Source organism: Vipera berus (genome assembly GCF_964194415.1).
Source record: "Vipera berus genome assembly, chromosome: 2".
NCBI classification, from domain to species: domain Eukaryota; kingdom Metazoa; phylum Chordata; class Lepidosauria; order Squamata; family Viperidae; genus Vipera; species Vipera berus.
Window position 1 is genome coordinate 221717825 of NC_138203.1, and position 26461 is coordinate 221744285.

The 26461-nt window shown below is 39.0% G+C and overlaps 1 protein-coding gene across 2 annotated transcripts in view; it reads right to left on the reverse strand.

Moving 5' to 3' along the window:
* The window catches only part of PCBP4 (poly(rC) binding protein 4), a 48255-nt gene that overhangs the window by 5458 nt on the left and 16336 nt on the right, over window positions 1-26461 (reverse strand). For both annotated transcript variants that reach the window (XM_081318168.1, XM_081318169.1), the window contains exons 2-11: window positions 17094-17263; window positions 16546-16569; window positions 16422-16454; window positions 15102-15218; window positions 14297-14428; window positions 13725-13853; window positions 12282-12356; window positions 8671-8715; window positions 7915-7990; window positions 4153-4205 (exon numbers count right to left, since the gene is read on the reverse strand). In XM_081318168.1, coding sequence (XP_081174294.1) covers window positions 4153-4205; window positions 7915-7990; window positions 8671-8715; window positions 12282-12356; window positions 13725-13853; window positions 14297-14428; window positions 15102-15218; window positions 16422-16454; window positions 16546-16569; window positions 17094-17204 — 795 coding nt within the window. In that variant the 5' untranslated portion in view covers window positions 17205-17263. The remainder of the gene's footprint in view (window positions 1-4152; window positions 4206-7914; window positions 7991-8670; window positions 8716-12281; window positions 12357-13724; window positions 13854-14296; window positions 14429-15101; window positions 15219-16421; window positions 16455-16545; window positions 16570-17093; window positions 17264-26461) is intronic.

The window sequence follows — 26461 nt, forward strand, 5'->3', positions numbered from 1 at the left end:
TAGTTGATAACAAGCACCCAAACTGCATGTGGAGCTATCACTGTAGCTCATGTAAATGATATTACAGAGGCATGCCATGGTGCTCCAAACTGCCCACACTGCTGCATTCTGGACAATCTACAGCTATAAAGTGGCCTTCTGGAGCAGCTTCATGTGCAGTAAATTACTGGAGTCCAAATGCAAGGTGATCAAAATTTGAGTAACTGTCTTAAGGCTGCTCAGTCTAAGTATGGCCACAAGTGGCATACTAGAAGAATTGTACCAAGGTTTTCTGGCTACAACTTCCAGTAGAGCTAGGAGTCTAAGAAAACCAACACATTTTGTACCAGTCCTTTAGAGGGGAGTACAATCCTATCCAGGACTAAAGATGAAACCACTCCAGATTCAAGAGGTGCAAGCATCCATTACTACTCAGTCTTGTCAGAGTTGAGACTAAGATCATCCTTTCCAAGCCAGGAATATACAACCTCTACATACCCGAATTAGACATTGACAATATCATTTGGCTAGCCCCAGGCCAAGATGCATAATTTGAGCCCAAATTGACAGATCACCTCATCCAGAGGCTTCATGTAGATGCTAAACAGGAGAGGTGAGAATACCAAACCTTAAGAGGGGATTCAATCTCTCCCTCTTTGTCAACACTGACTGAACCCAATCAGAGAGAAAGGAAAACCATCACAGGAACACTTTATCTTCACTTCCTACTCCCTGCAGGCAATCCAGAAGAATACCATGAACAAAAGCTGCCAAGAGATTAAGAAGAACCAGGATGATTACAGCACCTTTCTCCTGACTATACCAAAGTTATCAACAAATTCCATTATCATCTTGATATTATGCCCTGGTTTGAAACCAGAAGGAAGTAAGTCCAGACAATCTGAATCTTCCAGGGGCCTCTGAAGCTGTAACCTAGCCACATACTAGATGAAAATTGCCTAGGACAGTTGGGTCCAGTGAAGGCTTTTTGAGGAGAGGATGCTATATTCAAGGCAGGAGGTGCCACCATTCCCTCAAAGAAACACACCACACTTAACAATGGCACACCTCTGGATGGCCTACACCAGCCAGGAGGCACATGGATCTAATACAGAAGTGGTCAGGATCCTCAGCCTAGGGACACTGTCCCTTTTCTGAGATTCAAACTCAGATGTTATTGAAGGGCAGGATCAGTCCTGTTTGTAGCTGGGTGGGCCCCCAGGATTGTGCTGTTTAAGCTATTTAGCTACAAAGATTTATTAGACTGAACCACATTCTATTAGACAAGCGAGAAAGAGAGAGACTGAATGGGAAAGGAAAAAAATAATTAAATCATGTAGTTCAGGTTTCTACCAGACTGTGGCAGGAACTGACCTGGAATAATAAAACAGTGCAGCTTGTTTTGTAAGACTTTTTCTTTAAACAAAAAAATCCAACATTTTTCCCCCCTTGTGCATGTAAAATCGGGGCGCTGTGTAAAGGTCAATGTTGCTTACTACCCACATGCTTCCTGACTTCGAATAAAGTCTTCAGTTTCCCCAACAGAACAGGCTTGCAGCTGGGTTGGCTGTGTGGGTGAGCAACTGGCACATTCCTCTTTTAGCTTGATATTATGGCTTTTGCTCCCAGAGAGGAGTGAGTGTGAAGCTTCTGAAGTTGTTGGAAAGTGGGTTTAACATACCTCTTTCCCACCCCTGTTGTTCCTCTCTCTTAGGACTTTCCAGTGTGATAGTCCTGTGAGGTAGGCCAGGTCAGGAAACGGGCCCCACAAGGATTCCAGGAATGCCACTTTACTGGGTAGGGTGTAGTAACAGAATCACAAAAGCCTGCAAAGCCTTTCTCTCTCTCTACCCACCTCTTACACTAAACAGAATCAAGACAGGACTATTTTGAGATTCTTTCTCACTTTCTCAGGACTGAGTTGCTGTTTCACTTCCCTTAGCAGTTACTCCCTTCAAAGTCATCTCTACATTCCTTTACAACTGCAATGACATCTGAACCTGGTGACAGAAGGAAAGAGCCAACTACTTATCAAATTGAAATAACGGTTGATGCAAACAATCTTTATTTCCTTTAATATCTGAAGATTCAATTATTTCTGGATAACCCCTTCATGGTACAACTGGGCTGCCATGAAAGCCATAGCAGCAGAGTTTGTATTAAAACTCAAATTATGGTTTTGAACCCTCCTCCCTGGGATTGCCACCGCAGTATAGACTGCATTATTTTTTTAAAAAACTTTGCCTTAGCTATGGTGATGAAGTTTGGATTTTTAAGCATTACTAAGGTTAGAAATTGGTTTTCCACTTGCTTCTTTTTCTTAGCAGTTATTTAAATAACACTGTATTCTTTCTGCTTAGACCTGGGACAGAGGCAGCACAGGTCACTCAAGTTAATTCTTTGTCAGATTCCAGATGGAGGAATGCCCTACTTTTAGTCTTGTTAGACCTCCTACAGGCCTTTGAGATCAAAGTGTCCTTCCAGACTGTTTGTGAGAATTGAGTTTCAGGAGCACCATTTCACAGTGGTTCCATCTGGCGGTTCTAGTGAAGAGTCACCCCAGTGGCTACTCTCCTGTGGGATACCATACGGCTTGTTTTCCTTCCCTTCTCCCTCTCCCCCCCTTTTTTCCTTTTGTTTTTGGTATCCACATGAAAGTCTTCTTTGTATTACTAGCTATGCTACGCTAGAGATGTTTTGTCCTGATATCTGAAGACTATCAGAGTCTGGAGGGGATAGAGCAGACTAGGCCTGAATCCAAGCAAGATAAGAGTTGTTTGTGCATCAGACTCTCCGTGTTTTCTCTTTGATAGGAAATATTGATCCTGTATGAGTGGGCTGTAACCTGGGGATCCTTCTGGATTCTCGTCATATGGTGAGTGAACTGGTTAAGACTGTGACTGGGATATTTTTCCCCAACTTTGACTGACCTGCTATTTGTAACCCTATCTGAAACAGGATTTTGCCAGAAGAACTAATACTATTGACACCGCTCATCAAGACACCTGTAATGCACCCTACACGGGTTTGTCCTTGAATTTACCTTCTTTACCACCCAGAAGCTGCAATTGTTAAAAAAAAGCAGTATTGTGGTCCAGTGGTTCTCAACCTTTTCTTCACCACAGACCCCCTTTAAATACTTTTTGTGGTCACAGACCATGGCCATGGACCACCAAGACTTATCTCAAGATTTAAATCGTAAGATTTCTTCAAGCCTTTGAACACCCATGTGGCAACAGCTGAGAATCAATGCTGTAGTCCATTTGCCAATAAGTATTCTATGTTGAGAGCATATTATCCCTGAAGTCTGGGTTGTGCATTGCCTCTCAGCAGCCCTGGACAAAACTAATTTCTTAAAATAGCTATTTAAATATTTTAAGAGGCTTGACAACCCATTTTCTTAAAACAAACAAGCCACACAATGCCATTTTAAAAAAAAAACAACAGATCTTGAATTTTCATGTCTTCTGAATGCTAATGAAATTACTGTATCCTGCTACACTTTTTGCAATCCATGAAAGCTAAAAATAATTAGAATTAAAAGCTGAATTGTCTGGTATAAAAAAGTTGCCTGTGCTTGTTGTAGAAGGCTAGAGTATTAATCCTATTTTTAAAAGTTGTTTGCTACCTAACTATATTCCCCAAAGACCATAGTTCTGTGCCAGAACACAAGGTTCTCAAGAAGACAATTCCTAAATAATTAACTGGCTACTCCAGTTCAAAATAATTGTATAACAGATGAAGTTAAAGCCCTTTCTCTATCCAAGACTCTCCAGATCTGCTATCCATCTGAGTAAACAATATTAGTCCAGTTGAAAAAAAAATAGCTGGACCCAGAATAAGGCAGCTTTCTCATTTCCAACAATAAAACAATTTGGATTTTTTTTATTCTGACATAGTTGCCTGGCAAAACGTGGCCCTTTATTGGAAAAGATTTGTCTGGGGAGTAGATTTCTGCTTTTCTTGGAATGGAGTCCCTCTCTACAGACCTTGGTGAACAGGAGCAGAGGAAAGGAATGAAAAAGGGTCTGGATTTATGCCCAATGAGCTTTTATACTGATGTGAAATGGGAGGAACGGAAGTGGGTACAATTACAACAGTGCAAACAAAAGACCAAACCAACCACAGCATTAACCCAGCAGAGTAGGCAGCTCAAATCAAAGTCTGACTTACATCATTGGGAACTAGGAACTCCTGAGAGCTATTTTGAGAATTTGCATCCAGGCCTACAGAGAAAAGAGAGAAAGAAGACACAGAATTACTGGGGCCCTTTTGCTACCCCCCGCCTGGTTACTCCTTGAATGGCTATTTCATAATCCTGCCTTCCCTAGAATAAGCTAGAACTGAAATGTTAGCATCTTAAAGATCCTTTCTAGGCACCATAGTTACAAAGAGCAGGGAGGACACAAAAAGGATTGGACGACTTCCCAGCTCTTGCTAAGCAATCAGCAGCTCCAAGAGGAGGCTTTTGTTTTATGCCATTTCACTTAGGTCACATTACACAGGACTAATTTTAGATAGTCCCGGTGGAATTCCAGCCTATCCCAGCCTCTTCCTGCGTGATGCAGACCCCATTGGCTACAGATCCTCTTTTATCAAAATAAGAAACAATCCTGGTCCTTATTCAGATGATGAAGAGCTTTGGTTCAATGGCATGGATTTGCTGCATTTTTACAGAGGCTACTTGGAAAAGCCCAAGGTTCAATGAATGAATAAATACACTTCCCAAAGAAGGCTTCTTATTGTTATTTATTTATTTATTTATTTATTTATTTTATTTATTTATTTATTTATTTATTTAATTTAATTTAATTTATATACCGCCCTTCTCCCTAGGGACTCAGGGCGGTGAACAGGGCAATACATAAAAACTAGATACAAAAATTAAGATTATTAAAACATAATTAAACAATGCCCATAAAATTAATACAAATTTAAGATTAAAATTCATTAATTAAAAATCCCACCCCGTCCCATCAGGCCAGGCCAGCTTGTTTAAAGAGATGGGTTTTAAGATCGCGCCGGAAGGAGCGGAGATCGGGCGCCATCCGGAGCTCAACCGGAAGATGGTTCCATAAATCCGGTGCACCCACAGAGAACGCCCTCCCCCTGGCATTGTTTATCTCAGATCCTTCCATTAGAAGAGATTACAATTTTGGACTTGTAGCTTCATCCAGAGATTCAGCTCCTAATTATTCTTGGAAGAACTGAATCCATCAATTCAGTGTTGACGCTGAGAGACCACACATAGACCTTCTCCAGGTTGATCCCTCCCTGACCCAGACTTTCAAATCTTATAACAGTGCCTTCTCCCATTGCTTCTGTAATTGAGTCCATACACCCGGTTGTCTTCTTCTGTTTCTTTTCACTTTTTCCCCCCCCAACTTACAGACTTCTCAAGAGAGCTCCAGATATGTCTAAAATATGATTATGTGAGCCTGGGCATTTGTCTCTTTAATAAGAACCATGGCTTGATTTGTTCTAGGATCCATGATTGGGTTTTTGGGGTGTGTTTTTTTTTGACTACCCAATGTCTCTGTCTTAAAATATTAATACTCTTTCTATCCTGCTTCTTCAAACTCCAACTTTCATTTCCATAACATGTCACAGGAAAAAAACACTGTGCAATGAAATCATTTACATTTTCAGCTATTTGAGCAGTGAAGCGTCACCAGCATAGCTAAGGCTATTGATGTTTCTTCCTCCAATGTTAAAACCACACTCATCTTTTTCCAATCTAGTTTCCCTCAATATATATTCAGGATGTAGATTAAAAAACATAAATAAGGGGAAAGCCTTGTCTCACTCCTTTGCCATGTGGAGCTAGTCTATTTTGCTATGTTTGTGTGGATGGTGGTTTCCTGTCCTGTGCATAGGTTTTACATTAGGACAAAAATCAAAGGATATTGTGTAAGCTGTTGCTTTGTTCTTTGCTTAATGGCTTTTGTGTGATAAGAACAAAGATGATAAAACTATTTCCAGCAATATCAGATCCAGCCAGAATGATACATGCCTTAGTTATGCCTTACTTGGATTCCTGCAATGTGCTCAGTATGGGGTTGCCTTTGAAAACTGCTTGAAATCATCTGCTGGTTCTGATTGTTGCCACAAAGCTGCTTTTCAAGATTTGCTATAGATAGCAAGAGATCTCAACTTTACAAAAAACTATACAGGGTGCTGATCTATATCCAGGCAAAATTTCAAGTAGTGCCCAAGATATTCAAAGGCCTAAGCAATTCAAAATCACTTACTCCTTCATCTCTCTCTCTCTCTCTCTCTCTCTCTCTCTCTCTCTCTCTCTCTCTCTCTCTCTCTCTCTCTCTCTCTCTCTCTCTCTCTCTCTCTCTCCCTCCCTCCCTCCCTCCCTTCCTCTCTCTCTCTCTCTCTCTGTATTTAGAGAAAGAAAATGGGAACCATTGAGAAAGTGTATGCTGGGCCTCTTGAGTTGATTTCCTTTGTTCCGCTCCTCTGCATTTTAATTTGAAGATGGCTATAATGATGGATATATTGAAAATACAGAATTAATAAAAACAAAAATACTCTTGGCTAGTTAAGATGAATTTGCAAAATATTCTTCTTTAACAGGGGGACTAGCCGATGGTGTTATATAACCTATTTTTAACATCTCAATTTAAACAATGCTAAACTGTAATCTGGCTTCTATGGTTTCAGCTTATCCTGTTTTGTGAGTGCAATAATTGTTGTCTGTAAGCCTCAGGTTCTGCTTTAGTTATGTATGAACCCAGTGTACTGCAGTTTATTCAATATACCATGACTTATTATAAATCAGAATTCTAGTCACTGCTTAGGAAATAGCCACCGATTGTTCTAGAAGATGAGAACCACTTTGGAAATTGGACTCACAGCTTTCTCCCCCCACTCTCTGGCCATATTTCTTTCCTGTCCTGCTGTAGATGATGTAATCCAGATGTCTGTATTTTGCACAATCAATTACAGTTTTTCAAGCAGACTGAGAATGACCCAAGTGATCTACAGTTGTGCTCGGTAAGCATCTTAATAAGTGGGTGACTGTCCTGAGGATTATGGATAGAAATTGAGGTGTACATTAAAGAATCAACTATCATTACTCCAGTAGAGCTACCTCACCAAGTGTGCACTTTTACAGACTTATTTCCTATTTATGTCTCTGATTCAAGTTTCCCCAATAATTATTTTTAATTATTCCTTAGGTTGCTTTCTTTTTTTGGTAAAAGATAGCCTTCCCGACCTGGCATCTTCCGTGAATGCTGGACCAAAACTTCCATAATATTCATCCAGCCACACTCTGCCTTTACTAACTTGGGATAATGCTCACACTTAGAAGAGGTCAGGTTGAGGCAGGGTGCTATAAAATTACAGGCTATGAACGTAAGTGTATTGACGGAGGGTCTCAAAATGCTCTCCACAATTCTTTTGCTTTCTTCTTTTAGTATTTATATCCCAAATAAATCCTTAACAATTCACTAGATTTCATTTCACTTACCAATACCAATATCATATCTTTTAGCAATCCTCTGCCTGATCTGTAAAAATCATTTTAATGCAGATTCATTTTTATGCCTATTTCATGCAATTCCCAGGTATCACATGAAAGAATGACGCCATAGGTTTATCTGTAACTCTAATAAAAATACTGTTTACATTTCAATAAAAGTCACATATTTTTCTTTGGAATGTAGTGTGTTAATTTATTCAAGTTATATTGTTCTAAGTGACATTTCTTGGTGAAAAATTACTACTCATTAGTGCTATTTATAAATATGTTTCTGTCTCCTCTCTCTGCAAAAAGAAGTATACTCGCAAAATCTTTACACTGTAATTAAGGATCTGAGATTATCAGAAATTATATAGCCTTATCTAATCTCAGGGCAGATAGTGATGCAGAGGATTCTAAGACTGGTCATCTTACAGAACTCTTACACACAACTCTCTTACCTGCAACTATAGATGGAGTTTGTGCCAAGGATGAAAATGAGACAGGGTGTCCTGAAAGCTGCTGCAACTTTGTCACCTGAACAACAGGAAAAAAACAAAACCAGATAACCCTTAAATATAAATAATTGTCAATTCTACATTAGCGGTTCTTGACAGTATCTTGGAGAGTCTCTCCAAGCTCAAGATTTTCTCATAGCTGGAAAAACTGGTTCCAAAAGGAACCAATAAAACTATATCGACCACTGTGTTTGTATTACTGTTTCAAATAAGTCTGGGATAGTAACCTTTATAAAGGTATCTTTTAAGAAGCAATCTTGAGCTATCCATCTCATAACAACAGGGGCTCTTTTTCACTATGGTTCATGCCAATTTTAAATTAGGTTACGGCTGTAGCTGTGGGATCATCTCCATCCACTTAAACAGTTACCACTAAGGATACAGAGATGGGCTTTCCTGAAGGTCAAGATTCATTGAGTGGTTAAAATTAAGTCATTCTAAATGCTTTTGTTTGTTTTTGTAAATTCTGTCACAGCTCTTAATAGCTAACCTCAATACAGTGCCCCCAAGATTGATCTGTTATCTCCAGATGCTACAGGGAGGCTAATGTGCTTGAAGCACCTGGTTGGAAAGAATCTTCTATAATCTTTTCAAGAAAAGAAGCATAGGATGGATCAAGATCCAGAGACCAACAACAAGATGTGAGGACAACAGAGGAGAAGACCTGGAGTTTAAATACAGATTGCAAGTTGGACTCACCTCAGCTTGAGATATTCCACTATATTGTCCTTGCATGGAAAATCCCTACAAAAGGGGGAAACAAATACAAAGAGGAAAGGTATTCTGAAAATATTATTAGAGCTTCCTTGTAAATTACATTTATTGAAAGGGCTTAAGAATAAAGTAAGAAAAAAAATACAGAGAAAACCAGGGGGGAAAAGTGTCAAGTGCAGTTGCAGCAGGGGAAAAAAAACCCACAATAGCAACAAAACAAAAGTAGATATCCTGGAAACTTAAAAGAACTGGACAACATTTCCCATTTGATTTTAAAAAGGTATTTCAGAGCTCAAGCAAGCTTTGCACCTGTCTGCCATTCGTCAAAGCAGAGCTGCCCTCTGATGCTAGGTAGAGCGTCAGGCTTTCTGGCTGCTAGAGAAAGACTTAGCTGCTTTAAATGGCTGCAGGCAGGTGTGCATTTAAACCACTGAAGTGCCTTTTTGGAACAGAATCCAAAGCACTGCACAGCCCTAGAATAAGCTCAATGATCTCTCAATTGTAAGCATTATAAAAAACAAAGGACTCAGGAGCTATAGAAATTCTACCAGAAGTTTTATAACCATGCAAGGACATGTGTGTAGTTTTGTCTCTTGATCACATAAGATTCAACATACCAGTACAAAAAATACATTTTGTAAGGAGTAGCCAAAACAAATGTTCTTTTCCAGGCTTGACTGAATGGCCTGAGCAATAGAACAAGTCTCTTCATTTATAAAAACAAAAACAAAAAAAACACAAAAAAACCCCTCGCGATTTCCATATCTAATATGTTAAGTTTTTAGTTTGTGCAATTCACACAATATTCTCCCCTTATGATCTATTTTATCTGAGCTGAAATGTAAATGGGATGCTCTGAATTCAGAAGAGTTAAGTACTACTACATATTATTTTAAAATGGGCCACCCACACCAGTACACCTTTACAGGGTGTAATGGTGACTGTTACCAAGAAAAGGTTAATATATGTCAGTCCTTTGCCACTGGGTGAGACTAAGTCACCCTTATTCATTTTACTAAGAGCATTTATATGCAGCCATAATTTGATTTATTCAGTCATTCAGAATTTTTTTGCATCAACTTATACATCTTTGGCCATCTAGTAAATGTGTTTTAATTTTTAAACAGTAATTAATGCTTCTCAGTTCTACTACAGTGTAAAAAAACAGATTAAAGTTAATACTGTGCGCATTATGATCATCAGCGTAGAACAGTGTAAGAAAAACAAAACAATAATGGGATTTTGTTCAAAATTATAGTGAATTCTCACTGAAATCCCTATAAATTGACTTAGTATAATATATTAATTTCTGTTTTTTCTCACTGAGCACTTACAGGTTCATATGACAATCCTGTCTGGGAGAAACTGAAATTATGACACTTTCGAATTTGCATGCACTGGATTATATTGTCAATGGTTATTGTGCAGCTTTGGTGAAAAATATTTTTCTTCCTCTTTTATGGCTCATTCTGCTTTTATTTGGCTTATATTAGCAGTTAGATTGTACTAAGATTTCAGTGCTAGTATAAGGAAGAAATGGCACATGCTGTGGGGTACCATCGGTTAGGAATCTATGGACAGACCTGCCTTCTCTGCCATGGTCCCTGTCTCATGAAACATTCTTTCTCCCAAACATTAGATTAGCTCCATTCCTTATGATATTCTGGAACTCCCTCAAGACCTGATTATGTAATCAGCCCTGGGGCTGACAGGGAACCAGAGAATGCTTTTATGGCTTCTTTGCTGAGGTGGCCATCTTTCTCCTTTCTCTGCCTAGGGTCTGTATACTTGTTTTTCTAATATTTATCTTTTAATGTAGATTTTTATATCTTTATATCTGTTGTTTTTATGCTTGTTGTTTTATTTGATTGCTGTATGCCGCCCAAAGTTGCTTTTTGTCAGTTGGGTGGTCATACAAAATAAATGAACAGATAAATAAACAGATAAAATACAAACAATACAATTTAGACTTTTCACACTACTCTAACATGATTTAACTATTGGGATAATGCCTATAGTTTAGAAATAAAGGTGCCATTTGGCTTTCCATTTCTCTTTTTATACTTGGAGCTGATGTAGACAGGAAAGTTGATAAACTGGTTGTGTGAACATATGGTCCTCTCTCAACAACCATTCAGGTTGCTATATCCAGGCAAACTTTTAAGTAGTGCCCAAGACATACAAAGGCCTAAGCAGTTCAAAATCTCCTTACACTCCTTCATCTCTCTCTTTCTGGAAGATTCAGAAACCACCACTTTAAACCTCACTCTTTTAGTCAGATTCTCTTACTAAGAATGGCTTGTCCTGATTTATAGAGAAGCAAGAAATGATTTTTTTCAGTGCATGGTCAGCTCCCTCGCTTCAGTGACTGCTGAGGGCTACTGGGGTTCCTTTCAGGGTCATCAGGATGCTCAAATTAAAGAGAATCCTTTTGTGGTTTCCAAGGCAAACAATGTGTTATCAGTTATTTATTTAATGTATATGCCGCCCATCTCCCTCTTATCCTCACACATAAGTGCGATCATAGGTATCTTCATCAACTCTGGACCCTTTTTGGTTAGATTCTTTTAATGATACAGGAATACATGGGAAGTTGGTTATGTCACAAATAAAGCACCATGTAGGACAGGAGTGTCAAACTCGCAACGTCACATGACTCGACTTTTTTTCCATTAGCGACAATGGGGTGGGCGCGGTTTCGGCATGATGCATCTGGCCTGTGGGCCGGCAGTTTGACACCCCTGATGTAGGAGAAGGAATGGCAGAACTTGGGGATGGAGTGAAAAGATCAGCCTAGAATCCCTATATAGCCACAAACGAACTTCTAAACCTTTTTTTTCAGTGCTGTTGACCTTTATCTAACTCTAACCAGGTGCTGACCATTAGTTGAGAAGATTTCTGTACCTAAGCTTTTAGCAATAAATCAGCTTAATTGAACCTTCACGTGTGAACCTTGTTTTTCATGCCTGACAAACCAGTTTCTAGCATCTTCTTCCTTTACAAGAAAATATCTCAGCCCCAGAAGATAACAATGTACCCAGTGGTTTCTTTGGAAGCATTCCCACCGATGCAAAAAAGAGAACAATTTAAAAGTGGTAGAGGGCATTCTTGGGGTTAACACTAGGAGAAGATAGCAATCTTGCCAATATGCCCACCAGGAAATGTTTTATAGCTGGCCACTTCCACTACTGCACACATATTGTAAATAGGCAAGCTCCCCCTCCCAATAGCGCATCACAACTGCGCTCAGAAAAATGGCAAACCAAATTCCACTTATGCTGGGAGAATGATCTACATCAGGCAGCAGCTGGTTAGGATACCTCATTCCCCTTTCCAGCATTTTGCCACTGCTGCAGCTAATAATCCTACCGATCTGCCCCCATGTTCCCAGCATATTCCTGCTGGTCTGTTCAACCTCTTCTCAGTACTTTCTCACCATCCTGCCCTTCGTTCCCAGGGTCTTCTTGCTGGCCCACCCTGCTCCCATCTTTCAAACCTCTTCCCACTAATGCTATCGTAACCAGGGGAGGCCAAAGCCTCTTTATCTCTTAGCAAAACAATCTACTGACAGTTTATTTAAAGGTTAGGTCTCTTACCTGATTGGCTGACAGAAGAACCGGTCCCAAGGACAAGCTGGGATGGTAAGGAATCGTGGCACCTTTTGGGGGTGACTGAAGGAAATCAGAAGAAAGTATCACTGCACAATTATATCTTTATGCACCCCAAGCTGCATTCTAATGCCAACAGGCACTGCCTTCTGTCACACAACAGACATTCTGGCATTACATCAAGAGGGGATATTTTTAGCTCACTCCCATTTGGTTTATGCTGAGTAATTTCAGATATGGGCAGGATATGAAAAATAAAAGATCACCTTTGATCATGTTTAGTCTCTTGCCCCTATTAACGGAAGAGAATACGAGAGAGTAAGAAAAGATGCTACTTATGCTATATCCTTTGTAAAGGAAATCTATCTTTGACATGGCTGCCCAGCATATTGCAGATTTTGATGAATCAAAACTATCCCAAGATTTCTGCTATGGGAATCATCTTCCCTGTGCAATCAAGGTGTGAGAAGTCTTCCAGGCAAAGGAGCACAACTCAGAAAGGTCAGATGGAAAGGTCAGAAAGATTCCTGCTTGAAATTCTAAAGCACAGTTATCTAGAGGAGAGTACTTGATACTTAGCTCATTTACATGTCTGACTCAACAGTTACGTAAATGTCTTTTTTTGCTTGCTTGCTTGCTTGCTTGCTTGCTTGCTTGCTTGCTTTCCTAAGAAATAGGTCTGGCTGCTGCAAACAGGAATTAACAGTAATGCGCTAGAGGTATACTTAAATCTTTCTTTATAGACCATCTAATCAATCAAAACTTTACCAATGGAAAGGGGTAAAGTTACCTCCATCTTTTCTCCTTAGAATAGAAAAGCAGCTAGACAGCAGATTATTAACAATAAAAAATTGTTTGCAAATAATGAAGTGCATGTGCATACGTGGGTGTGCTTCCTTCCTTTCCTTCCTTCCTTCTTTCTTTCCTTTCTCCCTCCCTCCCTCCCTATATTTGTATAGTTGACTCAGCCTTCCATCCTTCCGAGGTAGGTAAAATGAGGACCCAGATTGTTGGGGGCAATTAAGCTGACTTTGTAATAATGCCGCTTGGGGGGTGTGTGAAAGCCCTAATAAGCAGGCATATACATAGAATGAAGGCTACTGCTAAGCTTGTAAGCCGCCCTGAGTCTTCGGAGAAGGGCGGGATATAAATGGAATTAAAATAAAATAAAAATAAATAACAACCAACTCTCAGCAGCTCCCAATGTACATGCACTGCTGCTGGGGCTGAGTTTTTTTTTGGTATCCACACAGTGGCCAAACAGGAGGGAAAAATCATAATGGCATTCCAAGCAGATTCAGGTTTTGAAGTACCCAAGTAGTACGTCTGAACTGAAAGCCCCAAAGTACCACTTCTCCACTTTGATATGAAGGGGCAGACATTGTAGAGTGTTATCCTCCCACCACACACGAGAGTAAACAAAAGCTGTACCTCCAGTATAACTGCGCAGATTTGTCGCACGCACTGGATGATGGCATCTGGTACTCCAGAGACTGTGACAGCCCTTTCAGTGGAGTTGGGCAGAAGGTCTCCGGCCACCTGGACCTGAGCACCTGTTGTCTGGAATGAACAAATGCTCTTGTTTTTCTGAGCAGCCTCCACTTTACACGGAGCTGGGTCAGGAACACTTTGTAATCCCCGTGAGATTATTATAGCGTTCTTGAAGGAGCTAATTTATTCAGAGATCTAAATGTTTCCTGCGATACCTCTTCCCCTACATAGATGTGACTCCTCATACAAACAAAACATTTCATCTGACTTTCACGAAGAAATGCAAATGGAAAAAAAAAAGTTGTAAATTTAGCTTCAGGTTTTTTTCTTTTAACAAGAAAGAAGTGTGCAAGAAATAGCGGATTCCGAGATTTAAGCCATTCACTCTGGGAGCATAAGATCAACAGCAATGAAACTGGGAAGGAAAAAAGTTAAGGCACAAAAAATAAAAAAAAAGTAAGAAAGTAACAGTAAGGCTCAAGTGAACAAGATATGACGATTGAAGGCTCTACCTCTCGGATTTCCTTTATTTTGGCTCCGGCTTTGCCAATGAGTGAACCACACTGGCTAGCTGGGATGACTAGCCTCAGTGTTACGGGTGGTTTGGAGATGGTGCCTCCATTGGTTGCTCCATTTCCCAAGTCCTGAAATAAAAGAATTTGTATTCAATTCAAGTGCAAGGGGATCCTTTCAAAGCCACATTTAGTTATTATTAGCATGCAGCATTTTGTGTTAGAACCTCCGTTATAGGCAAAAAAAAAATAATCCTAAAAATCTAGTTCTTTTCTTCTATTTTATGATATCCATGGGGTTTTTTTTGTACATGCTGTCATCCTAATAATACCCTGTCTTGATTTTTTAAAAAATCACAGATGTAATTTGGTGAGATATAAATACAGTGACATCACCACCACTGGCTTTAATATGATCGTTTTGAATTCCTAGGGAAACTTAAACTATATACCAAGAGAAGTACATTACAACAAATGGCTGTTTAAGCTTTAACAAGATTCAATATGTGACAGAAAATTATCAAGAACTTTCCTGTTTCAAAACACCATTACAAAATCAATTTTCTCAAAAATAAATTGCATCACTGGTCTTCTTTCTTTTGGCAGGAACTGTATGAAATCTCCCAATTTTGATCATAGACGCAATAGCCATTGTAAGCTCTAAATAACCAGACATCATTTATAAAGCTTCTACCTTTAATGGAAAACTGATAGATTTTTTTTAGTGGTACAATACACTTAATGTGAACAAGTAGGACATGCTTTGGGAGCAACATGCAACAGATGGAGATTGGGGCTACTTCACCTCCTCCAGCTTGAAGGCAATCATGGAAACAGCTCTGAAAACAGCATCAGTAGAACCTGTAATGGTGGTGATCCGCTCAGGGCAGGATCCTTCTGAAATGGTAATCCGGGCAGTACTCTAAAAGACACAGCAAACCAGATAATAATTGTGTAAATACATTTTAAGTTTTCTAATTGTTTACAGAACGCTTTAACCAAGTGCACAAAATGTTTCAGAAACATCCCAACAGTCTGTCAAATGGCTGGCCGCTATCTGCATATTGCAGACATGGCTGAGAAACAGAAGAGATAGCCCCTGTCTGCTTGGGGAGTCTAGTCTGAATTTAAATTAAAAACAAGGACTTCATGCTTCACATCTCTTTTTCTCGTCCCTGCATTTGTCTGAGAGGTATCTGCTAAAAAAGCAGTTTGGTATAGTAGTTAAGGCATCAAGCTAGAAACCATGAGACTGTGAATTTTCTTCTCGCCTTGGGCACAACGTGACCTTGGGCCACTTGCTTTCTCTCGGCCCTGGGAAGGAGGCAATTGCAAACCACTTCTGAAAAACCTTGCTGGGAAAACTGCTGGGACTTGTCCCAGAAATCCCTAAAAATTGGACACAACTGAACAGAACAAAAATAAATCTGCTACATGAGAATCAAATCCTCTCATTTTAAGAGAGGATAAACTCAAAAGCTAGTGGTCTTCATACCTACAGTGTCCTCTTACTATTACTGCATCATAGAATGTAATAATATATTTAAACAGATAATAAATTGTTTCATTTCTATTTTCCAGTCCTTTTTATCATTAAATCTTTTGCATTGTCAGCTTAACCTAGATTAATACTGAAATAAACCTGGCAAATCCGACAGCGGCAGTTAACTACCAATAAAGACATGATGCAAAGCTTCAAAAAAAGGGCACAGCAATTCTGAAAGGAAAGAGCACCATCATTGGGCAGATTCATGCAGTATAGTATTAAAGCATTTCTGAGGATAGAAATACTGAAGTCATCAGTAATGTTTTATTCAATGACACTGAGGAGCTAGATGGAGGTGTATTCATTATTTCAGAATCTACTTTAAAATAATTATGAATTATATTCAGAAACATATTGACCACAATATTTGTGTAGGTTGATCCTGCTTACTGTCTCTCCATACTTTCTAGCACATTCCTCTTGATCCTCATCCTACTTTCTCCCAATAGATTTTCACATGTTAGGAATTCATCCAGCTACTATAGAATAGATAGCTGCTTCTCATCCTCAGCAACTTTTAAGATATGTGGACTTCAACTCCCAGATGGGCTGGCTGGGGAATCTGGGCTATTTTCCTACCTGTTCTCGTATCTTCTTCACAGTCTCTCCTTTCTGTAGGATTAAGGACAATAAAGGCAATTAGTCTTAGAATGTGGTGCAAAGGGATTTTGGAAGCACACAGAATGACCTGCATTGATCTTACCTTGCCTATGATACTGCCAACTTCCTGTAGAGACAAGAGAAATGGGGTTAGAAGAGCTATTCAAATCTGTAAGAGTCTTATCAATGCCTGAAGATAAATCCTTTTAGCTGGAAAATGAGGAAGCAATCATACACCTTCTCAACAAAGAAAGTAAAGGTCATTCACGATTTGACAGATTAAATGAAAGGGTTCATGATCTTTTTCTCTGTCTTCATTACTAGATCTTTTAAAAAAAACTTAATGTTGAATTTGTTTTAATCTGATCACCTTGGCAATTTAACCCACTATTTTCCTTTAACTGATGAATTCACAACTGCACCTTAAGTGCCTCTGCAGAGTAATGAAAAACATACAATAGGTTGGAGAGAATATTTTAAACTCCCATGCAAATTTGGAACAGTACTGTAGCACACTAGGCTTTAATATGGGGATTTGCAAAATAACACTTCCCTGCAGCTCAAATGAACATTCTGCCCCATGCAAGATTTGTTACTGACTATGCAGAGACCAAGACTAAAGCCTAATATGGCAGTCCCAATGTACTTTACCTTTCCATGCATAAGCATCCGGAGAGTGAGTGTAATGCTGAGTTCTGTTTCATCCAGTCCGTTATCTGAGCCACTCATCCTATCTGGTGATGCCACAGTGTAGGAATGCATGGATTTGCTTCTAAGGAAAATCAACACCCTGGGCCTAGAAGGTGTTGAAGTCGGCAAATCTGCAGATGCACAGAGAAAAATAAAAAAGTCTCATAGGGTACCTTGCTTGTAAATCAGCCCCATTAATTTGGAGGGGTAAGGGCGATTAGTGTTTTATTTATTTATAAAATTTATTGGCCACGCATCTTACCATATGGTAACTCTGGGCGGCTTACAGTTACATCTTAGTTAAAACATAAAAAGTTAAAATCAGACATTAAAACCAAGGACACATGGAGAGGGCGGGGGCGGAGTGGAGGGGGAGATGGGATCTGTTATTACTCACTCAACCACCTCCACTGTGCTGATCCCCCACTGGGGCCCTAAGCCAACTGGCACAGCCACATCTTTAGGCCCTTAGGAAAAGAGGGTTTGGGGCCAACCTCACATCGGGGGGGGGAGATGTTCCAGAGGGCAGGAGCACCAGCAGAGAAAACTCTCCTCCTAAACCCCGCCAGCCAGAATACTTGGGCTGACAGGACCCACAGCATGCTTCCTCTGCCGGCATGAGTGATACAGGCCAATCCCAGTGGGGTGAGGTGGTCCTTCATGTAACCTGGACCCATACCATGTAGGGCTTTACAGGTGATCACTAACACCTTGAATTGCATCCAGAAGCAGACTGGTAACCAGTAAGACTCATGGAGCAGTGGTGTTGCAGGGACCATTCTCGGGCCCTCCAAAATTACCCATGCTACCACACTCCACACCAGCTGTAGCTTCCAAATGCTCTTCAAGGGTAGCCCCATGAAGAGTGCATTACAATAGTCCAGCCATGAGATGACTAGGGACTGAACGACTGAGCGCAGGGAATCCTGGTCCAGGAAAGGCCGCAACTGGTGCACAACACGAAGTTGTGCAAAGGCTCTCCTAGCTGTGACTACCATCTGTTATTTGGAGTCACGAGTCCAGGAGAACCCCCAAGTTGTGCACTGAGTCTTTCTGGGGCAGTGCCACTCCATCCAGAGGTCAAAGATGACCAGGTCCTGGATTCTGGAGCCCTGCAAACCCGAAGCCATTCAGTCTTACCAGGGTTCAGTCAAAGGTTAGTAAGAAGGGGTTGGCTTTTATGCAACATCCCTTGATACTCCTGTCTCACGAGCACCTGGAGAATAATGATAATGGTGATGAAGGGAAACATCACATAAAACAAACATGACTTATTTAACCATTAGGCAGGATAAAACTAATGGAAACACGTATCTGTATCTGACCTGTGAAATATTATAATCCATGTACATTAAAAAATACAGAGTGGTAAAGCCAACTGCAGGGTGAACAGTCATGGAGGCCGTATTTATTTAAGAAGATACGCATGGTATTGTATTGATCCATCAACACATATTTTACCTGCCTACCGGGTATATAGATAGCAGTTACAATATAGCAGCTGTTCGGTTTTGATCTAATATGGTATATGAATACAGATATAATTTGTAAAGCACGCTCTTATGACTTGGCATTATGGATGAACCAGGTCACTTCAGGTTGTTCTACAAACTATGCCTAGAACAGCTATTTATACAAGTAGGACACGTTTTTACTCCAAATGTATCTTGAAGAATTGTTTGTATCTGCAGGTAGATGGGGGAAGGTTGATTATTAAGACAGTCTCGTTCTTGCATGCAGCTCAGCCATTCCTTACTATCCTCCTTGCTCCAGAAGTAATACTGATCTATCTATGCCTCCCTGATGAGAAAGGAATGGTAATTTTCTGTAGCTGAAAGCAAGCATTATGAAGTTAAATTGTGGACAATAGATCCAAAGATACATTTCCTCCTTTCTTGAGATCCTTCTTTTCTCAGCTACCATCCACATATAAAAACCAAAGCAGAAGAAATTGATGATTCTGGTTAGCAATGAGAGCAAACAACCCCCCCCCCCAAATATTTCCAATTTATGATTGCAAGCGTGTTTCCCATATGCACACATCTCTGCTTAGATAAGATGGCATCTGGCTCCAGATATCTATCATAACTCAATGACAAAAATCAAGTGATCTGTTTATAAATATCAGCTTTTCACTGAAGTCCTCCAGATGTATTGCAGTTCAACTTCCATAATCCCTCTGCTGACCATGCTATCTGGGGAATTATAAGAGGCGCCAGGTTGGGGGAAGATTAATATAAATGCATAGATGATAGATATACAGAAAGGAGCAACTATATGCATACAGTTTCAGCTTTACCAAAATGACTGTTATGAGAAATGGCCTGGAAATAAAAAAAGAGTTTATATATTGCAAAGATTCTTGGTAGATGTCTCAGCCCATCTTTGTCTTAATACTTTTATATATATCCCATTGGAGTTATGTACAGAGCATGACTAACTCTACCGCCATGTCAGAGATGGATCCCACAACAATGGTATTTACAAAGCACAGCCTTTAGATGCAAGGCAATGCTGGATATTTATTCTTTTTTCAAAATTCTCTCTCTCTATCTCTCCCTCACTCCCTTGAATTCAATTTACAGAATAAACTGAATACAAGTAAATGCTGAGGAGAGGCCCTTAAGAGAGAGAAAAACATTTGCAGAGATTGATGCAGGTTTTGGCATGGAATCAAGAAATGGTAGCTTTTTTTTCTTCACTATTTCTTTACAGCTTAATGGAAGGCATTGGAAGAGCTGCTAAGTGGTCGTCTTTCATATATTTGATTGCTTGCTAATGCTTAGTGATTTTTTTCTTCCAGTGGCCCCAGCCAAGCACGCCTACCAAAAAGGGTGGGGCATCAGCCAATGTTGTGCTGTAGGAGATGAGAAAACCCGTCTGTCAACTGCAATATGGCTATCAAGAGGGAGAAAGATCTGAACTGCTACAGAACGGCCCCTTAAGAGGCTCAGTCTTCGTGTAGTAGTGCTTGCTGTTAGGAAAACTGATGCTACTTCAGAGATTGATGCCGTCTGTCTGTCTGGGTGCCTGTCTGCTTCCACCTGATCAATATATAAATAGGAAAATATTACCAATTTACTCAAAAGGAGTGATGGTCTTGGCAGTCATCCTGAATTTGGGGCGTATGTGTGTAGTGTGTACAAAGTATTGTTCAAAAGCTTTTTTCTTTGGTCCAGTTTGGTGGAAGCAGTGCCTCAGATAGAAAGTCCATACAGAGAATGGTAAGGACAGCCTAGAAGATCATAGGAAGCTCACTCCCTGGTATTCAGGATGCTGCTTATAAGCGCTATGTGCTTAGAGCTCGAAGCACTGTTAGAGAGACCCCACACACCCACTTTACGGTCTGCTTCTGTTGCTCCCCTCTCAGAGGAGGTTTCAGAGTATTTCTAGCAGGACTACCTGATTCTGTAATAGTTTGTTCCCTACGCCATCCGTCTGGTAAACTCGCAAGATTTGTTTTTCTCACCATGGACATATATACATAACCTGAACTAGACTGTTGTTTCTCTGTGTCATATAATATATGTGGGTATATGCATAATTCTGTATTTACTTATTTCATATTTATATAGTGTATATCAGAGATGATGACCCTTTGAGACCTGTATGCAACATTTTAATGTTTGCCAATTAGTATAAATTCAAAGTGACAATAAAGTTATTATTGTACTCCTTTTGGAAACATCCTATAATATCAGGGCAGAGAGCGAGGAAAAATAGAGAGAATGAAAGAGAGAGGGAGGGGGAGGGAGGGAGGGAGGGAGGGGGAGGGAGAGAGAGACTGCAGAAGGACAAAAGATCTAGCATTTCTCCAGTCTGTGTGCTCAACCACAACAAAGCAACCAAGGGCTTAAAAATAGGACTGGGTGTATGATAAAGGGCTATTTTGAAACTCCTGGCCTCAGAAACAATCTGGCTTGACATTACAGGATTCTCTATATGACAATATACAGACAAAACCCTCTCTAAGAAATTGTTTCAGGACAGTCAGAATAAATCTTTTGGGGATTGGTCCTGTTAATCCCGATCTCCAGAAATACAGTATGAATGTCATGATAAATAACAGTAAATGTTAGTAGAGTTAACCACATTACTGGACTATCTCTCAAGTACTATGGTAAGTGCTGAGCTAGCTCCAGATGGCCTCGGATTAGAAGAAACAGCCATGCTGGCTCAGGTCAAGCCAATAGAGCTGATAATGAGATGCCCTTGGGAAGCTTGTAAGTGAAACCACCTGAGTCCCATAATGCCCTTCTCTTCCCTTATTGCATCAACTGCTATGCCATCACGTAAAACTATGAAGGCTAGTAACAGTTGGTTCTTAACTTTTCTGAATCTGCCTCTTAATCTTTTTAGAAGTGGATGATGGATGATGTTACGTTTAGAGGAGTGTTTCTGAACTTCTTGTCTTTGAACGCTTTCCAACTTTTAAAAATTGTGGAGGACCCCCCCCCAAAAGCTTTCATTTGCATGGATTATATTTATTGGTATTTATTGTATTAAGACATTAAAATTGACACGTTCACAGCTACAACTTCTCACCATGGTTTGATGGTATTTTAATACTGTATTTTTCAATATAGGCTGGCAATAATTCTGATATCAGAGCTCTCTGAAAGTATCTCCGGGGACCCCTAGGGGTTCTAGGATCAAACTTAGGGAAACACTGATCTAGAAACAGCAAAATCCATGAGGAAGCATTGCTTTAATCTGCTCTGAATTTCCTATCAACTGAATGACCCATATCAAGTTCAATGAGAGGAAGAAAAAAAGCCCTTTCAATTCACTTTCTGAATGGAGTGCATTTTATATGCCTCTCATACCCCCTCCTCATCATATCTTTTTTAAACCACTGATGGGTCTTGATGCTTGCTAATTTTGTTGCTGAGACCTCCAACTGTCCTGTGATTTAGAATAAGTAGAATAAATCTGCTTATTTGTTTATTTCTGGGATCAAAAAAACATCTTGTAGGGCTTCCTATACTCATAAGATAGTATACAGAAAATTTCCCAAGTCATAATAATGTGAAAGTTCCTTAAATTAAAACTACATAACATAACATAAAAGTGAGTTGTTAAAATCAGTCAAGCATTGGAATTACCGGTACTTGGAAGTTGCTCTGAATACAATGCAGAGAATCAGACTGCAAAGTAAATTAATTGTTTGAATTCAAATGTACTGAGCTGTCATCTTGTTTTAAAGCAGAGCTTTTATTTTTAAAGACATCTCCCTTTTCTTAGAAGTACTTCCTGCCAAGCACAGAAAGACTAAGGTCTCATTATCTTTTTTAAAAGCACTTTAAAAACCCTTTACATGTATTTATCTGCAAAGGGAATAGGTTACAATTAATGCTGTAGTACTATTATAGCCTTTGCATAGATCATAATATCTCTGTATTTTTACAGCTAATCTCTATGTTTAAAGTAATACCCCCATTATAGTCTTTTTGTGAATCCAAGGATATATTTATAAAATGTGTAATAATATCAGTTTTTTTTCAGACCTTGTAAAGCTGGCATTTGTTACACGTTTTGTCTTACAAGCTTCATTTTGTTTGGGAGCTTTAGAAATTGCAACAAATATTTAGAAGAAAATGAAAATATACCGGTAAATTCATTTATCCGTCTATTAGCTGTCCACTTACAAACCTTTAGGAAGAAACTAATAGTCTAGTTATAAGTTCAGAATGAGATGCTACTTGCTTTTGTTGGTGAATATTCTGATAATTATTTTTATTAATTTACTATCATAATATACTGCCAACCTAATATATCATTCTGGGAAGGAACTATTAAAAACCTTCAAACATGTCGTCTCTACAATACTGACATAAGGAAATAAAATGAGAACATTACAGGATCCAGTTTAGGCCTTTGGGGACATGACATTGGCTAGATAAAAAACAGCTTGGAATTTTAATCCTGATAAACAAATATCAGGTGAAGAGAGCAATATTAATGAAAGTGGCTGATATTATAGTTCACCTGTCAATAAAACCTGGTTTTCCACTACTAGTCTAACTCTCCAATGAGTTATTTGTCACATTTATGTTTTACATTTTTAGACATAAACTTAAAAGAGGCTTTTAGCTAAAGAGATAATAGGATGTCAATTTATATTTATTTTGTATTCTTTCCTTCCTCAACTTGATCTTCACAACAATTCTGCAAAACAGATGAAGCTAAAAAGTGCTCCAGATTATCAACAGAGTGTCCTGGTTCATTTGATCCCAGTTGTTCTCTCTCTTTCTATTCCAATAATCTATTTACTAACCATACTAGTTTTTAGTATGTTCAGACCGATCTTTATTTTCTGGATATACACGCTTACTCCCACAGGAGCATAGGAAGAAAAGAATATTGTTTTTAATTATTTTCTTTAATAAACATAAGAAATTGTTATAATTGCACTCCTAAATGCATGCATGCAGTAACAGTTTACAGTTTGCAAGAAAGTGTGCATTTGGGGAAAGGAGAACGTTATTATGGATAATGAAATAGGTTCTTAGATTATGACTTGGGTAGTGTTAGTCAGTTTCTGTTGAAAGAGGCTAAAAATACAACCACATTAAAGAAGATACACTATCTCTAATGGTGCACAATTCTTATAATGTAAGCAAAAGATGAATTCTTTGATCAGGAAAGTAGAGAAGTGGCACACAAATTAAGAACTGGGACATCAAAAGGACTCTTTCTATAAACCAGATTTTCTCCATACTCCTGTTTATTGGGCCAATGCTTTCAATGAACAAATATTAAGGAAGCAAACTTTACAGTATGTGTCTGGGTCGTGAAGACTCTGATCTAAGCAGAATAATTGGTAGACGACTAGATCAGAGCTGCAAAAATTTGGATGGCCATGAGGTGATCATTTCCTCTCTGTCATTTAGTGGGTGTCCTTTTTTTTGTGGACCAGATCTTGAGTGAGATACCAAACTTAATATTTAACGTACTGAACAAAACATTTGTTCATTATTAAAAACTAAATAAAAAATAGTCTCACCACCACGGTCTCACAAATATCCATTACCCAAGGAGATAACTAGTGAAGCTTCTGGGGGTTTTGTGTGCCTTGAATACTATAAATTTCAAAGAATCATAACTTCTATAATTATGGGATGGGTGATTACATTTGTTTCTTATGACTTGGAAATGCTGGCCCCCAATGTAGCTACTATATTTGTTTTCAACTGTTTGCAATCAAAGTCTCCAGATATCCATATCAAAGATATCAGGAATTGGAATCTGAAGGAGGATATTCTTAGCTGCAGGAACAACTTAACCCCTGAAATCAGGTGTGCTCTCACCCTCATATTATTTAAAAAAAGACTTAACAATTTTCTTCGGGATGCCATTTGGTCTGGAAAGCTGTAAATACCAACAGCCAGTTTTTTCCAATATATTTTTTTATAGATTTTCGTTTTATACATTGTAGACCATGTAGTTTTGCATGAATGGTGTCATACTAAGGATGGTCAAAAATGAAATGAAATAGTCTAATAATGCAATTCTACTCAAGAACAGGCAGATGAAGATATCTGCTTTTTTTCTTTACTTCTCTTTTTCAGGTGTTATAAATAGTTTCAAAAAGTCCTCAGGAAACAAGAGCAATCATCTCATCATTTTTATTTTTATTTTTTTGCAGAGAATGCTTTCTGAAAATCCCCATCTATCAAGAAAGTTGGCAGGAGGGGGCTCTGATGTGAGTACTCCCTCCTGCAGGCCATCCTCCTGGGAATCAGCTTGATCCTGAAGCAGCCCTTTCCCCACCACTGTTTGCAAACTTGCTTAGACCTGGCAAGTTTGAAAAGCCTTGGGGACTGAAGATGACATCGAATACATTATGTCGTCTCAGGTCAGAAGCGGTGCTGTGCTTGGTGGAATGGATTTGTAACCAAGGTTATTAGTATTTTGCAAGTTATTCTATTGTTTGACTTTGGAAGCTGTTTAGGGCCAAGCCATAAAAGTCACCATGGTAAATAGATACCTAACGTATGTGTTTTTCAGGATATAGTCATTATTTGTTTATTATGGAAGCAACTTTAGGTGGTTTACAATCCGTTAAAAACAACAAAATAAAACATTTAAAAATATTAATAAACATTAACACTAAGATTGATTTTAACATGCACAAGAAGTTGGTTTAAATTTTCTAGCCCTGAACAGAGGAGCTTCCCTCTTTCCAAGCTGTGCTTCATCCTGTTGTTGCAAATGTTTGTCTTAATTTCCTGCTCACTTGTTGGAGCCAGAAAGAAAAAATATATATATGCCCCCATCCTCCACAAAACCACAAAAGAAAAAGATTGTTGCTCAGCCAAGAAAGTAGAAAGTCATCTGATGGCTAGACCAGATGTAGGACTGGTGATGATTTTTCCATCCCTTTCCTCTAATTGTCCCCATTATCTCCAAATTCTTGATCAAGGTTTAAAGTAGGAGCCTGTAAGTAATAGGAAATTACTTGATGAGTTATTGGGGGGGGGGGGTTAGTGAATACTGTAGAGAAATCACTGGAAGAAAAGAAACAAAGGGAGGCATTTGGAATAAGCTTCGGATGTAAGAAAATGTTGTGGCTGTTCGTTCCCTACCTCCTAAACAAATGTTTTACGATTACTATGAGTGCTGGTAAGGTTGCATTTTTTTCTTTATAGCAGCTTCTAACCCTAACTGTGCCCTCTAATTTATCAGATTCCCATGTGTCTTATGTATTTTTTACAGAAACAAAGCAAGAGTCAAAAGCCACGGTCACGTATTTGTAGAAAATGAGACTTCAGAAGTTGCAAACCAAAGTCCCACCACACACACAGCCCTATTACATTCCATTGCTTCAAACTGTTTATATTAAAATTGCACTAATGTAACACTTACTCTTTTTAATTGAAAATATGACTTTGCTAATTTCTATGCAGAAATAAAAGCTTTGCCACTCTATCAGGGAGGAAGCAGGGGTAAGATAAATGAAGGAAAGGCAACCTAGAAGTTTTAGTTTTTAAAAATTGATGTTTATATACATTGCTGTTTAACACAATGTTATGCATTTTTATTTATTTATGTATTTATTTATTTGTTAATAAATAATTTGTTCCTGTGAGGCTACTCTAGGGAACTTCCATAGAGTTCAATCCCAAACACAAATGCATAGAGATACCATTTTAGAATTACACCAAACGATAACTAAGAAATGCAATAAATATATATTTGGTTTCATTAGCACTTCATGCCCCCCTTAACTGCCATTTTTATAGCCAACTTCAATACAGTGTATAATGTAGACTGTGGATGTGACTGCTCCCATTGGAAATATTCTGTGATAAAGTAACTTGTAATTT